The sequence below is a fragment of the Leucoraja erinacea genome, chromosome 2, assembly GCF_028641065.1.
Source record: "Leucoraja erinacea ecotype New England chromosome 2, Leri_hhj_1, whole genome shotgun sequence".
NCBI lineage: Eukaryota > Metazoa > Chordata > Chondrichthyes > Rajiformes > Rajidae > Leucoraja > Leucoraja erinaceus.
The window spans coordinates 74,243,947-74,260,112 of NC_073378.1; the positions used below are offsets into that span (position 1 = coordinate 74,243,947).

General features: G+C 39.7%; 1 protein-coding gene across 2 annotated transcripts in view; it reads left to right on the plus strand.

Moving 5' to 3' along the window:
- The window catches only part of nek11 (NIMA-related kinase 11), a 243,540-nt gene that overhangs the window by 129,091 nt on the left and 98,283 nt on the right, over positions 1-16,166 (plus strand). Inside the window, exons 10-11 of one of the 2 annotated variants that reach the window (XM_055658619.1) lie at positions 9,412-9,531; positions 11,411-11,504. In XM_055658619.1, the coding sequence (XP_055514594.1) occupies positions 9,412-9,531; positions 11,411-11,504 (214 nt within the window). The remainder of the gene's footprint in view (positions 1-9,411; positions 9,532-11,410; positions 11,505-16,166) is intronic. The other variant, XM_055658627.1, reaches the window with a different exon arrangement.

Below are 16,166 nucleotides of genomic sequence, written 5' to 3' on the forward strand. Positions count from 1 at the left end.
TCTCTCAGCATATGACTGTCCCACCATCCCGGGAATTAACCCTGTAAACCTACGCTGTACTCCCTCAATAGCAAGAATGTCCTTCCTCAAATTAGGGGACCAAAACTACACACAATGCTCCAGGTGTGGTCTCACTAGAGCTCTGTACAACTGCAGAAGGACCTCTTTGCTCCTATATTCGGTTCCTCTTGTTATAAAGGCCAACATGCCATTCACTTTCTTCACTGCTGTACCTGCATGCTTACTTTCATAGACTGATGTACAAGGACCCCCAGATCCCGTTGTACTTCCCTTTTTCTCAACTTGACGCCATTTAGATAGTAACCTGCCTTCCTGTTTTTGCTACCAAAGTGGATAACCTCACATTTAGCCCCTGTATATTCAGTGCATATTTATCTTATCCCTCGGAATACTCTCCAGTAACCTGCCTACCACAGACGATAGACTCTATGTGAAGATGAATGGTGAAGGGAAACAAGACAGTTGGAACCGACAGATTACAGAAAACATTTAAGAGGGATAGACAGATTTGACGTGGATAAGCTTTTCCCACTGAGAGGAGGGAAGATGCAAACAAGGGGACATGACTTGAGAATTAATGGACAGAAGTTTAGGGATAACATGAGGGGGAACTTCTTTACTCAGAGAGTGGTAGCTGTGTGGAATGAGCTTCCAGTGAAGGTGGTGGAGGCAGGTTCGTTTTTATCATTTAAAAATAAATTGGATAGTTATATGGACGAGAAAGGAATGGAGGGTTATGGTCTGAGCGCAGGTATATGGGACTAGGGGAGAATACGTGTTCGGCACGGACTAAAAGGGTCGAGATGGCCTGTTTCCGTGCTGTAAATTGTTATATGGTTATATCGGAAAGGCATTTTGTCCATATCTATTTAGCCAGCAGATTTTTTAAATCATAGGTGGCCGAGGCAAGATTTAGTGTGAATATATCTGATGCCCCATTATAATATTCAAATTACCACTCTGCTTGTTGGAGAGGATTAAACCTTTGAAATCCCACTGACATTTGATGAAGCTGGAAAGGCCGATTGAGGTTTGCATTTCAGAATCCAATCCAAATTCTCTGTTTCAACGAATTGAAAAATCCCTTCTAATTTCAATGATCAAACTGACGCACTAAATGAGAACAACTGCAACCTGAGATATGATCAAGAACTTGAAAGTGGTTATCTGTAAATCAGGGCTATAACTAAATTGTGGGATTTAAATGCTTCATTACTGAATATTGAATAGCTGGGAGTGATTACAGAAAGAGTCTTGGGTATTTCAATGGGTGTCACAGAGTGCACGGTTGATTAACGTTGAGATCGGCTATTGCAAGTTAATAGTCGAGCTCGATCCTACGCTGTTCATAGTCTGTTTGTTTCACACACATATTTAAACCTGTTACCCTTTGGCACTTTTAATCACACTGCTAATCCTTGTGATTTATAAAATTGCCTGCTTCTAAGTACTACATTTAATGTGCGGCCAATAATATGTTACAATGTCAATCCATTGTTCAGCATGTGAGTGGTATTAAAGATTGTAAAGGCAGTGAGAGTTCTCTGGGCCAGAGGCTCAGACCCTGGGGGTGATGTACTCTAACTAATAGAATCTGTGCTGCTTGAAATAAATTATTTTTGACTGTGGCTGGTTTGGTAACCCTCTTGCCTCCAAATTAGGAGTTTGTGGATTCAAATCCCCCTTTAGAGATGAGAGAGTAGAAAGTGTGCTATGTTAGAGGTGCCGCCCTTAGGTGAGATATTATGTTGAAGCCACATCTGCTCTTTCAGTAGGAGATAAAGGGACCCATGGCGCTAATTCAATAAAGATCAGGGCTGTTCTCCTTTGTATTCTGGGGAATATTCACTCTTGACTTTCATCATCAAACCGAAGAAAGGTTGGCCATTATTACTGTGGTGATTGTGGGAATTTGCCATGTGCAACTTGGCTGATGTATTTCCTACCTTGTATAGCTACTACACCTCAGGTTTTGTCAAATCCTTTGAAAGGGCTGGTTGGACTGTGGTAAATCATTCTCTCTCTTACTATTTTAATTATATTGATTTGAATATTGCACAAAATGTATTGATATCCCTTGGTCTTAGTCCCTTACTAATGTTGGAGTAAGGAATGTACACCATTATTAAAATAGATTCTCTTCTCAAAAACAGTTCCCTTTTTATTGGAATCATTACATCTTATAACAATTACAGCACGGAAACAGGCCATCTCGGCCCTACAAGTCCATGCCGAATCTTGTGAGACAAACATAGAAACATAGAAAATAGGTGCAGGAGTAGGCCATTCGGCCCTTCGAGCCTGCACCGCCATTCAATATGATCATGGCTGATCATCCAACTCAGTATCCTGTACCTGCCTTCTCTCCATACCCCCTGATCCCTTTAGCCTCAAGGGCAACATCTAACTCCCTCCTAAATATAGCCAATGAACTGGCCTCAACTACCTTCTGTGGCAGAGAGTTCCAAAGACTCACCACTCTCTTGATTACAAGAAGTAATTTTTCAGGAATTCTTCTATCATGCAGCTTTTGTTATTATGGAGTTTACTGACGGTGTGTTGCAGTCTAATGGTAGAATAATTATTGTTACGCAAGCAATGAATTAGTGTTTGAATGTTCTAGAACATGCCGATACCTAGAAGAAGTTAGATGAGAAATCATTAACAGGGTGAGAAATCAAAAGACCCTTTAGTTGTGGTCTAAGATATTATCATGCTTGTATTCAAATCCTCGTACAATAAATGCTGACATATATTTGTTCCTGCTAATTGGCTGTGCATCTTAATTCTACCGTACAAAGGCTTATGTATTAGACACTCCAGTTGAATATCAACTTTCTCAGTTTCCCTGGAGACAGGAGATTGCTGATGCTGGAATCGTGAACAAAACACATATTGCTGGAGGAACTCAACCTGCCAGGCAGTATCTGGGGAGGAAATGGAGAGGTAATGTTTCAGGTCGGCACCCTTCTTCAGACTGATGACCCCTAGTTATTACATATTTCAATATTCTGCACTAAAGCCTTGGCCTTTCTCTTTAAAAGTCTGAATTTCCCCTCATCAGAAATTTGCCTCCCCTCTCCATCCTGAAGTTATTCAGTGTAAAGTCTTAATTGCGGCCCTTATATAATTAGCTAGAGCACTGGTCCAAACTCAACTTTCTATCTACATCTATGTTCCTGCCTGAAAGTAGAGGTATGTGGATTGATAAATAGTTACCAGATATAATATTAAGAGTAGAACAGCTCCTTCTTGGGTAAACATGGCTGATTATGTGCAAACATAATAAAATTCATCCAATTGGTTCAGTTCAGTTACTGAATTACAGTTACATATTCACGGCAGCACTTGATGGATTTTGAATAGTAAGGGAATAGAGGAATATAGATTCAATGCAGAATAGTGGCACTAAGGTAAAATAAGGTTGACACCAGGAGTAAGAGGATATAGTTAAGGGAGAATGTCAAAAAGATTGGGTAAAGGGAAGACTGAGGGGCGAGTTGAAAATTAACATTAAAACAATTTGATTGGGTAGGCGCATACAGAGGAAGAAGTTTGATCGCTATTGCTAAATGGGCTGCTGAATGTACACTTCACGGCACACTTGGTCTCATGGACCATGTGATTATTGAGAAATGAGTGCAGCTGGTGGCTGATATTCTTGTCTGTGTTCAAACTTGCAGCCAGAGAAGAATAGCTCCTCTCTTAAGACCTTTCTGCTTTGGAAGAGCCCATTACATGTCATAATCAAAAAATATAATAGGAGATCCATGAGATGCTACTTTTCATGGAGAAAGGCAGAAAGGTGCATGGCTGAGGTGATGAGCACTGATGCATGTGAGGAGAGGTTAAGCACATAGCAGAGAGAGGAGTAAAACGAGTGGAGTGTCGACAGCGGTGAGGCCTCGGCGACGGTGAAGCCTCGCGATGATGGGGCCTCAGCGGTGGTGAAGCCTCGCAGTGGCAGTGATGCCTCGTGGGTTGACCTGTGATTGACAGTCGATGAGAGCATGAAGGACCACCGTGAGGGGGGGAGGGGAAGAACAATGGAGGACCCAGCGTGTGGGGGATCTCCATGAGGGGGGAGGGGAAGAACAATGGAGGACCCGGCATGGAGGATCACCGTGAAGGAGGTAGGGGGGAGAACAAAGGACAATTGGGTACCTGGCGTGGGGAAACCGCTGTGGGGTGGGGGGAAGAGAGAATAAAAGCAGTGCTTTGTAACATTGTCAGCGTCGTATGTGTTTGCTATTTGTATACATTGGGTAAATTGACAATAAAATATTCCATTCCATAAAAGACTGTGCAGAAAGCATCTGATTAACAGGGAGCTAGCTAGCTCTGGCAGAGCAGAAGCATGGATCAGGTGGACCAAATGCTTTTTGATCAAATATTATTGCTGGATAATCAGGTAGCCATTGACCCTCAAATTATAACATGTGTTATTTAATTAAGTAAAGCTCTTGAAATTAACTGATCTTTCTTAGGGATACCCCTAAGTAGTATTTAAATAGAATAAAAATACTCCATAGGATTCACAAATAGTCACATTTCAAAATTTTGTATCATCTTTGTTCTGGCACTTGGCTGCTAATTAGAGCGAGAGCATCATATTGCAAAAACTATTTCACAAATCTCTAAATATAAATCAAATTAAAATAATTTAAAACAAATGTAGTCAGAGCAAGACATTTCGACATTTAGATTTCAGATACTAATTACAAACTGGAATATGATTTTCATGAAATTTACAATTATGAAGGAATAAGTAGCAAACCGTGGGTGTTATCTGGCTGGGCAATTAGAAGGAGAATTGGCAACATGTTAATTGGAGGGAATGCATATTATAATCACAAGCTGTTGAATTGAATTTGCATGAATAATTACCACATAAATCACACACTTGACTACAAATGGTTTGAAGTCATATTCCAAAACATATACATTGATCAACTGAGAATACCCGCGCATAAATTAATTTGTCTTTGTTCCCTGCCACTTTATTCTAATCAGTTCACTGTTAACAGCCTGTGTTTCATTTAACTTTTTTACATCCCATATTTTTTTGGTGAACATCTTTGATTTACTATCTAAACAGACAGGCATGCCCAGGGATCTGACTGGGGGTGGGAATTGGTGGTCAGGAATGGTTGTTTTGTGTTTGGACTGATTTCAAAGTCTAGGACTGGGATCTGCAGACATGAGGTCAAATTGCTCCATGGCAACTGGTGAATTTAAAGTCAATTAATTACATAAATATGGAATTAAAAGATGGTCATGGTAATTGTGTCGGTGATGCCGTTGCTTACTGGAAAAACTCATTTCACTCATTAATGCCGTGTATAAAGGAATGCTATTGATTTTTAACTGCTGTCTGAAATGATCCACTGTACTGTGAAATACCAACATTTGGTGTAACAGTTGGACATGCAAACTATTCTGCACCTTATTGTATTGTATTAATTTAAGAGCTATTAAAGATGGTCAATAAATGATGGTTTTGCCAACTAGGCTCATTTCTCACAAATGAATCTGATCTTGAAATTAAAGTCAAGTGCTGTTTTAGTGTTTCACCATAGTCTATGCTGCATCACTTTGAACTTGAGAAATTGTGTCAGTCACAAAGTACTGCACAACTTTTAGAGTTTTAGTCATGACAACTGGAATCTCAGTTTGTTTGGAAAAGTGATCACTAACAACAGGCACTAATTCAATTGGGTTATTTTCGATTGTTTCATAAACCATGAGAACAAAGCTCTGGAGATTTCTCAAAACTTCACTTTCAGCAGTTTAATGGCTCGAAAGGAGACGCATCATTTGTCATTAGTATATGTATAAAGCTCGATGTAACTAGAATGTTATAAAAACATTTCAGAACTGAAAAAGATGCCAAGTAAAAGCATATAGTAAATAAGAGGGGAATATCTGAGTCATCAGTGCATTGTAACACGTGTGATTCTTGTATTTAATGGTGAGCCAAGCAATCCCATTTATTTTAACTGAGACTTACAGAACTACAGTTGCTGATTTATCAAATAAAACCTGATTTAAAAAATAAAGTGCTGGAGTAACTCAGTGGGTCAGACAGCGTTCCCGGAGGATATGGATCGGTGATATTTTGCATTGAGACCCATCTTCAAACTCATTGTGGTGATGGGAGGGAGAAAACTGGAAAAGAGGTGGGGCCAAACAAACCTGGCAAGTGATAGGCGGGACTAGTGTAGGTGGGACATGTTGGTCAGTGTGGGCAAGTTAGCCGAAAGGCCTATTTTCACGTTGTATCACTCTATGACTCTCTGATAGGAGGATACAGGTGAGAGGGATTTGATTGGCAAGTGGGTGGCCAATGACTTGGTATGATAAGGGGCCCATAAGATGTCAGATAAAGAGAAGAGAGGAGTGAAATGTAAAGCCAGAGGAAGGGACATGGGTGGAAAAAGGGGGGGGGGGGGGGGGGGGGGGGGGGAAATGGATTGAAGGGGGGAAAAGGGGGGGGGGGGGGGGGGGGGGGGGGGGCACAATAGTTGGAGAAATAAGTGGAGGGTCAGGCTTTCATCGTGTGGTTTTGACATTGAAAATTTGACAGGTTAATTTATTCTGATCCCTAATGAGAGGCTGGATAAAGAAATGATGAATTAATGTTGAATATCTACTGTAAGGTAATTCAGCAAGCTTAAATACTGCTTTATTTTCTCTTGGGTATAGACTGAATGCCAAACGTCAGATAATTGTTTTGATTAAAGAACTATGGTTAAAGGGTTTAAAAGGTAAATTTATTTTGGAGAAATGATCCAAGTATCATGTAATGCTATTGTTGTGGGAATCCCCACGTTTTTTAAAGTTGGTAAAAAAAAAAAAAAAACTTGCATTTCTATAGCAACTTTCACATCTTCTGCAGAATATTCCAAATTGCTTTTCTGCTGAAGATCATGTTGATTGTCAGATGTTCTCGTGCAATGAGGTACAGGTATAAAGAAAAATCTTGCAGCAGCACTTCAGACAAACACACAAACATAAATTATACAAAATATTTACATAAATTGACAATTTTTGGATATGGAGTTTGTTGAATGAACACTACTGCATAGTCCAATAAATTGATTAATTGGAGGACAGAAGTGCATCCCTCTGTTTCTAGGTCTTCTTTCTGTTGAAAAAAAAGGTAACCTGCATAATTACAACCATTTGGCAAATCGCATAAAATAAAGACATAAATGCTTGTAGCAGCTGTCATCTTATACATCCTGCTTGTGGAGGGGAAGTAAAAGCAAAAAATTGTTTGTAAATTATGAATTTTTAATTGGCAATACAGTTGACAGAACCTCATCTATTGCGTCCGCTGCTCTAGATGTCAGCAGATCTATATCGGTGAGACCAAGCGGAGGTTGGGCGATCGTTTCGCCGAACACCTCCGCTCGGTCCGCAATAACCAAGCTGACCTCCCGGTGGCTCAGCACTTCAACTCCCCCTCCCACTCCGTCTCCGACCTCTCTGTCCTGGGTCTCCTCCATGGCCACAGCGAGCAGCACCGGAAATTGGAGGAACAGCACCTCATATTCCGTTTGGGGAGTCTGCACCCCGGGGGCATGAACATCGAATTCTCCCAATTTTGTTAGTCCTTGCTGTCTCCTCCCCTTCCTCAGCCCCCCTGCTGTCTCCTCCCATCCCCCAGCCTTCGGGCTCCTCCTCCTTTTCCCTTTCTTGTCCCCCCCCACCCCCGCCCCCGATCAGTCTGAAGAAGGGTTTCGGCCCGAAACGTTGCCTATTTCCTTCGCTCCATAGATGCTGCTGCACCCGCTGAGTTTCTCCAGCTTTTTTGTGTAACCAGTTGACAGGACTGCTGGGTTAGCATGAATATTGTTTGAAACATAACAATCGCATTAATTCCGAACGAACCACACTTCCTTTCGGTAACTAGTTGTCAAAGAAAGACATGAGCAAAGAACAATTAACTTTGTCAGCTTGGAGTACACATCCTTTTCTCCCTAACTGGGTCTTGAATTTTGCTTTATCTTAATTAATGTTACCTGAGCTAAAAACTTTGGGATTTCTTTTTGACTTAAAATCTGACTGCTATAAAAACAGAAAAAAATAAATGAGTAGATGCTTATGTCTGGCGCCCACATATGAATAATGGAACGATATAAAGTTTTTGTATGTGGTGATCTATACAAATGTATAATGCTCCATGGTTCTGTCCAGTTTTCTACATTTAAGCTGATGGTTAGTAAATTCCAGAAGGCAAAACAATATGTGGGCATTGGTGATCATAACTTCAAGGAGACCTTTGTAAAATTATATAAAAGTGTGAAAGACATAGAAAGGGCAGTGTCAGAACCTTCTCCCTATGGCGGAACTGTAAAAAAAAAACTAGATAGCATTGCTTTAAGGTCAGAGGGGGAAAATTTAAAGATGATGTGCGGGACAATTTTTACAAAGTGGTGGGTCCCTGAAACATGCTGCCAGGGATGGTGGTGAAATCAGATATGATAGTGACATTTAAGAGGCTTTTAGATAGGTATGTAGCGGCACCTGTTATTGCTCGCAGGTCGTCGAACCCTGCGGTCGGGTGCCTCGGGCATGTGACACTGGGAGGGGCTGCGTTTTTGCGCGCTTTCTGGGCGATGCCCCTTCAGTCGCTCTAGACCACCGTTGTGGCTGGATCAGTTTTGTTGGTTGTGTGAGACCAATCGTTAGTTTAAACGTTTTACGATTAAAACTTAATTTAAACGATCGACTCTCATCTCTACCCGCCAAAGGTACATGGATATGCGGGAATAGAGGGATGTGGATCACATGCAGGCAGGGGATATTAGTTCAACTGGGCATCATATTGGGCACAAATTATGGGCCAAAAGGCCAGTTCCCGTGCTGTGCTCTTCTATGTTCTAAGAGGCTTGTCGTGAAATAAAAACGACAATTGATGCATGAGGCAATTGGGAATTATTTGTTGTTGGTAGTGAGCTCAGAAACATATGTTTAGCAACCATGCAATTTGATTATCATCTTAGGATAACTGTCTCTAATATTATGCTTAATTTATTTGCTAACTCCCGGATGTACATTGTTAAGATTAGCGTACACCAAAGCAAAATATTAGGGATAAACTCTGAAGTAAAATGGGAAATGCTGGAAATACTCAGTGGGCCAGGCAGTATCTGTGGAGGGAGAAACTGAGAAACGTTTTCATGTTGCTGAGCATTCAGTAGAATTTGAACACGTTTGTGATTAAAAGTGATTTTTGTAATTTATAAATTGGTTGATGTTTCTCCTGCCTTGCTAAAGCTGCTTTAAAATTACTTAATTGGATGTGACGTACATTGAGAGTCTCTGGGGTTGTAATAGTGGATATAGAAATGCAAGAGTTATAGTTTTATTCTGTTTTTCTAGTCAGAAGAAAGTTCACCTTCAAACACTACGTGAGCAGTCTGAAATCCAGAAAATGACTCCACGAGAGAGGATGAGGCTTCGAAAATTGCAGAGTGCAGATGAGAAATCTAAGAAATTGAAGTATGTGCAAAAGTGCAGCATTCATTTTGTTTGAGGAGGCGAAGCACTTAGTGCTCAGAAACGTTAATTATTTGTTTTGTATCCTCGCCATATCGAGCGATATGAAGATTATATGATTATATGTGACCTTGGATCACCAATAACAAACCTCAGCATGTGGATCCTTCTGAAAAATTCATTCAAAAAATGACAATTTAATTAACCAATATTTCTTGAAATTCTTGGTAACCCCAAGAGAGGGGAATATTCAACTTTGGTATCAGTACCACATGCAGAGCAATTGCATGGCAGTGAGCCACTACAGAAGAGTAAATATGCATCAGCCACTGATTATGCTTTATTAAAATCAAAAGAACAAAATGCTGGGATGTGAGTGTAACTATTGGCCAAAACTCTCACTGCCCACCCACTACCACAATCGTACATGAAATGAAATGAAAGAAATGAAGAACATGATTTTTCTCCCAACATTACCTGATGTTCTTTATTCCTCTCAATATTTAAAAAAAAATCTAACTGATTATTGATCAAGTTACATGACAAGAATGCTCATTTTTTCTCTTATGTCTGAATATCAGGTTGGAATTTCTACATAGTGTTTAACTTTGAGCATAGATGATTGTTGTTGGATTATTTTATCCAAAGCCCCAATGTCACTCCCATCATTAGTTTGAAAACTATGGTAAATCACATTAAAGTTTTTTTTTTCCCCCAATAAGAATAAATCCAAATTCCGTTGTCATCCAGACAATAGTTATGACTGTGCGTCGTGCTTTGTGTCTTGAGTCACAAAGCTTTCCCCTGGAAGTCCATTCAAAAGGCTTCACCACAAAAGTCTAGGCTGACATTGCATTTCAACACTAAGGTACTGCAGTGCTGATAGAAGTAACATCTTCTGGATGAATTATTAAGCTGAGATCTTCTTTGACTTCCCATATGATTGTTTTTTTTTAATCCTATGGGGCCTTTGAAGTGGATACGTTATCTTCAATGTCCTGGAGTCAAAACATACTCCTTAATCAAAGCCATGTACATGCATTCGCGTCAATAAACACGAGTTGAAAAATAACTTGTTTTGATATATTTACTTTCACATAAATTCCGTAAGAGCAAATTTTATCCTTTATCTCTAATTTTTAGTTAGTGATTTGTGAATTCAGTAAGCAGAGGTCAATGTTTTGGCTTCAGTCTGGAAATTCAGCTAGGGGTAATTTCAGGTATGAATAATCCTCTTGCCCAGAGATGATTTTTCCACTAAGATGCTGTCTTCTGTTTCTTCTCCCATTCGCTCTCTTCCCAAGACTTTCATTGCCTGTTTCATCTCTCAACCCCTGAACATAGCCCTGCCTGTAATCCTGGCAACAAACCATGTTACTGAGCGGCAAGCTTTAGTTCTTAATATATAAATCACATGCTCAATGAGCCAAGCATGACCAGTGACAGGGCCAGTTGTAAGCTCCTTTCCACAATATATTATTTGGGAACACTACAATTTTTACAGTATCATATTACGCTGCTAACATGGTTGAAAGCATCCATCATTTTTATGGTCGGTTATATTGCAGGACTATTTAAACTCTGCTCCTTTGAGATTCATAAATAGAAGTATGAGTAGTGTTGCAATCAATGATTTGTTTGTGCAGTTAAATTTCTTGATCATTATATTTCAATATATGTATCTAGAATTATGTGAGCAACAATTACCTGGCCTAAGTTTTGTTCCTTCTATATTTTGTTCTTAATTCAGATAAGGTTTGAATTTTATAGGCCATATTCATTAGGTTCATATTCATTAGGTTCAATCAATTGAGCAGGAATTGTTGCTTTTTCATTGATTGCATGGTGCAAAGAACTGACTTTTTCCATTTCATACCAATAGGAAACTGGCAGAAGAGAAATATCAGGAAAATCATCAGCGCATGCAGCAACTGAGGAATCTCAATTTTCAGCAAGTCAGTGTAGATGTTTTGCATGTAAGTTGGCACAAAGTTGGTGGGCTTTAAACCACCCAATGAAATTTCTGTCATCCTCTTTATAGGGATTGTAAATACATTTGCTCCAGTGATGTTAGCAAAGATATTTTGGTGAGCATTAAAATTTCAATACGTATATCTAAAACTGACTGGTTAGCTTGCAACAAAAGCTTTTCACTGTACCTCACTACACGTGACATTAAACCAAACTGAACTAAAACAAACTGGGCAACAATTAGCTGTGGGTGCCTAATTATGGCAGAAATTGAAAAGTTGAAACCTAAATTTATTTCAGTTTTACCTGAATCTATTTCAGTTTTATGTGAATCTAGCAGATTCAGAATGATCAAGTATGTTATGTTGTTAATATTTTAAATTTTGCAGTGATTCATCACTATAAATGGCATGGAGTTGGTGGAATATTGAGGAGAATTAATGATGCAGATGACCCTAAAATAGGTGATATCATAGATAGGGAAGATGGTCATCAAACATTATAGCAAGATCTTGATCGGTTGGGCAAATGGGCTGAGGAATGGTTAATGGAGGTTAATGCACATTAATGTGAGATATTATATTTTGTGAAGTCAAAACTGGGCAGACCTACAGAGTGAATGGCAGGGCCCTGGGGAGTGTTGCAGAGCGAAAGGATCTAGGCAGGGGTTCCCAACCTTTTTCGTTCCGCTTACCCCTGGCAACGTTAAAAGCACATAACATTGTTTTTTCACTTATTTATGAACAACTAATGATGAACAGATATTGGTAAACCAGAATCAAACACAGTCAGTCATTGAGAAAAATATGTACAAATCCAGAATCAACAAATTTACCTCTTGGGTAGGTGAAATGTACCCCTTGGGAGTAAATTTACCCCAGGTTGGGAACCTCTATGTATTGTTGCAAAAAACTATCCTGCACACATTTTACAAACTCCAAACCATCCAGCCCATTTACCGAATGTGCTTCCCAGTCTATGTGTGGAAAGTTGAAATCTCCCACAATCACTACTTTGTGCTTACTACTAATATCTGCTATCTCCTTACATATTTGCTCTTCCAATTCTCGATCCCCATTTGGTGGTCTATAATACACCCCTATAAGTGTTGCTACCCCTTTCCCACTTCTCAGTTCCACCTAAATAGCCTCCCTAAATGAGCCCTCCAATCTATCCTGCCAAAGCACTGCTGTAATATCTTCCCTGACTAGCAATGCAACACCTCCACCTCTTGCCCCTCCTATTCTATCACACCTGAAGCAACGAAATCCGGGAATATTTAGTTTCCAATCACAGCCCTCCTGCAACCATGTTTCACTGATCGCCACAACATCAGCCTTGTCGGTTAGTCCACGGTTTTTGAGGAGTTTTGCCTCCCCACCCTTTCAAGTAGTTATTTCTAGCCTTCTTCCCCCACTTCTCAAAGTATTTCAACGTCAAAGAATTTTTCTCTCAATATTCCATCAGTTATGTAAAGTCTGTGCCCTGTAGTTATTTACTTCTCCCCAAGGAAAATATATTTCTTGGACCTAAAAGTGTAAAATTGCTCATCCATACTCAACACCACATATATATGGGGTTATTTTTCAATGTATCTAAACAGCTTGCAATTTGTTTATTAGGATGGCTAAATATCTTACATTTGAACTGCATTTCTGAGGCAAGTAGAGAAAATTCCACAACACACCTGGCTTGTAGATGTATCTACAAAGTGACTTTCAGTACCTATAAAAAACCATGGTGATATGCTTTGAGCTAATCAGCGCCTTTTTATTTGTCTGAATGTGTTTAATCTCTTTAAAGTAGTAGATTTCTGCAATCTGGCCTTTTGGATATAGTTTATTGTTTTTATCCAGTGAGATTACATTTGCTGCCAGCTATTTCTGTGGAACAAATTGGAAGGTTAATACATTCTGTGAGTGGGCATCAGATAACATTTTTATGTCAGGTTTTGTAACTTTGGGAAAGAAGATTTGCATTTCTTTATTACATTTCCTTAGGTTGGCTGGAAATGCTCTATGGCCAATGGAGCACTTTTGAAGTCAATGATGAAAACTTGGAAATGCATTAAGCATTTTATCAATAACAAGATCCCACAATAAAGCAATAAAACTTGGATAATATAGTTTATTAATGATATTGATTGAGGGATAAATAAGGTTGGAGAGTCTGGGCTAATTCATCCGTTATTCTTCATATATTGTGATAGTGCACAGTCTCAAAGTGCCGATTTGGAATGTTAGCTAAGGTTTTGTGCTCAAGTTTCCAGAATGAAGCTTTGTTGCATCTGAAAAGGTGTTGAAGTTTGAATATTTGTATGTCTATGGATGATTCGTGAAGTACTCGGGTAGATTTGCAGTTCCCACCTTGACCTCATCTGCCATCTCAGAGCCTCAACAAGGGGAAACGAGGGACTGCCTAAGAAAGGAACAGCAGAAAACAATTTATTTTTTAAACAAATGAAAGAATTTCAAGTTTTTCCCAATGGCAAAATGTACCTAATAGTTTAAAACTGGGCCCAAAAAGATTCAATGATATTGGCCTGCAAATGATTGCATAGCCATCATGTTTCCCAGTGATCACAGCATTAATTTTGCTTTGGTTCGCGGAGTAAGTGGGAGATAACCAACATGGATCTCATCAGAGAATGTTTGCAGTTGTATGGTCATTGACTTGGATCCATGAACTTAAAAGAGGAAGGATTTTATTAAGTACAATAATAAAGCAATGTTAGCACATATTAGTTTTTGACTGAGGATAACTGTCCTGATTTTCAGTGAAGACTGTTGGTGGCTTATCCAGCAGATTCCCTCAAAAGTCCCTTTAATCATTGTGCTCCCTGATTATTAAGGTAAAACAGTGAAACAAAGTTATGTAGCAATAGCAACAGAGCAACATGTACAAACTCAGTAAAACCAACCACAGTCCTACTCATTTTATTGCCATAATTATTCTCTTACCATGAATCTTTATTGCCTTGCTAAATCTTAATTTTCTTGTCCATCCTATTAATGTCATGGAAATAAAGTTGCATAAAACTTCCCAGCATAATTTGTGATTCACATTTGAATGCTCATCTTTAAAATATTTGAATTCCTTAAACACTTGGGTCTTCATTGTGTTAGCTAATATAGAGTAGAGATGGAGTTTTAAATGCACTGAATACTCATGAGTTAGAAGGGTGAAAATCAACTTCGAACCCCATTCCTACTCAATATCTTTTGCACTTCCTGAAACATATGCAAGGACATCAGAATTGCCTTTTATAGGTTGTTAAAAAGTCATACTGTAATCAGAAGAGGAGGAGGTGTAGGGTGAGCAAGGGCTTAAATTCTTCATTAATCTTCACGCTTCCACATGTCATGCTGCACATTGCAGGGCAATAGTGCGGACCATGATGTGGCTGTGGGACAAGAATGTATGAAACTGCTTATCCATTCTTTGTTTCATGCGGAAAACCAGCTGCCTTTCCCTGAAATCATTGCAGTGATTGGCAACCCATCATTCTGGTAATTGCAGTACAAATCAGCATCATTACATTGCATCTGCACCCACAATTTAGCCTGTTAATTCCAAACAAGATATCATAAAATTACAAACCATTTCATAGAACTGGGTCAAGCCTGATATTTAACTGATTCCAGTGTTAGCACTGTTCCCAAACCACCTTCCACCTTACTTCATCTCATCCAATCATCATAAGCATAATTCCCAGAAGGAGACAAAATGCTGGGCAAACCATCTGCTATCAAACCCCAATCTCGTCTATGTCCACCTATTACCCGAACCTTCACCTAACATCTTTGAGTTTGCAGATGAAACAAAGCTGGGTGGCAGTGTGAGCTGCGAGGAGGATGCTATGAGTTGCAGGGTGACTTGGATAGGTTGGGTGAGTGGACAGATGCATGGCTGATGCCGTATAATGTGTATAAATGTGATCTTATCCACTTTGGAGGCAAGAACAAGAAGGCAGATTATTATCTGAATGGTGTCAGATTAGGAAAATGGGAGGTGCAACGAGACCTGGGTGTCCTTGTACATCAGTCACTGAAAGTAAGCATGCAGGTACAGCTAGCAGTGAAGAAAGCAAATGGCATGTTGGCCTTCATAGCGAGAGGATTTGAGTTTAGGAGCAAGGAGGATCTACTGCAGTTGTACAGGGCTCTGGTGAGACCACACCTGGAGTATTGTGTGCAGTTTTGGTCTCCTCATTTGAGGAAGGACATTCTTGCTATTGAGGGAGTGCCGCATAGGTTCACAAGGTAATTCCCGGGATGGCGGGACTGACATATGATGAAAGAATAGATCGACAGGGCTTATATTCACTGGAATTTAGCAGGATGACAGGGGATCTTACAGAAACATATAAAATTCTTAAGGGATTGGACAGACTAGATGTAGGAGAAATGTTCCCGATGTTGAGGGAGTCCAGAACCAGGGGTCACAGTTTAAGAATAATGGGTAGGACATTTAGGACTGAGATGAGGAAAAACTTTTCACTCAGTGTGTTGTGAATCTGGAATCCTCTGCTACAGAAGACAGTGGAGGCCAATTCACTGGATGTATTCAAGAGAGAGTTAGATATAGCTCTTGGGACTAATGGAATCAAGGGATATGGGGAGGAAAAGTAGGAACAGGGTACTGATTCTGGATGATCAGCCATGATC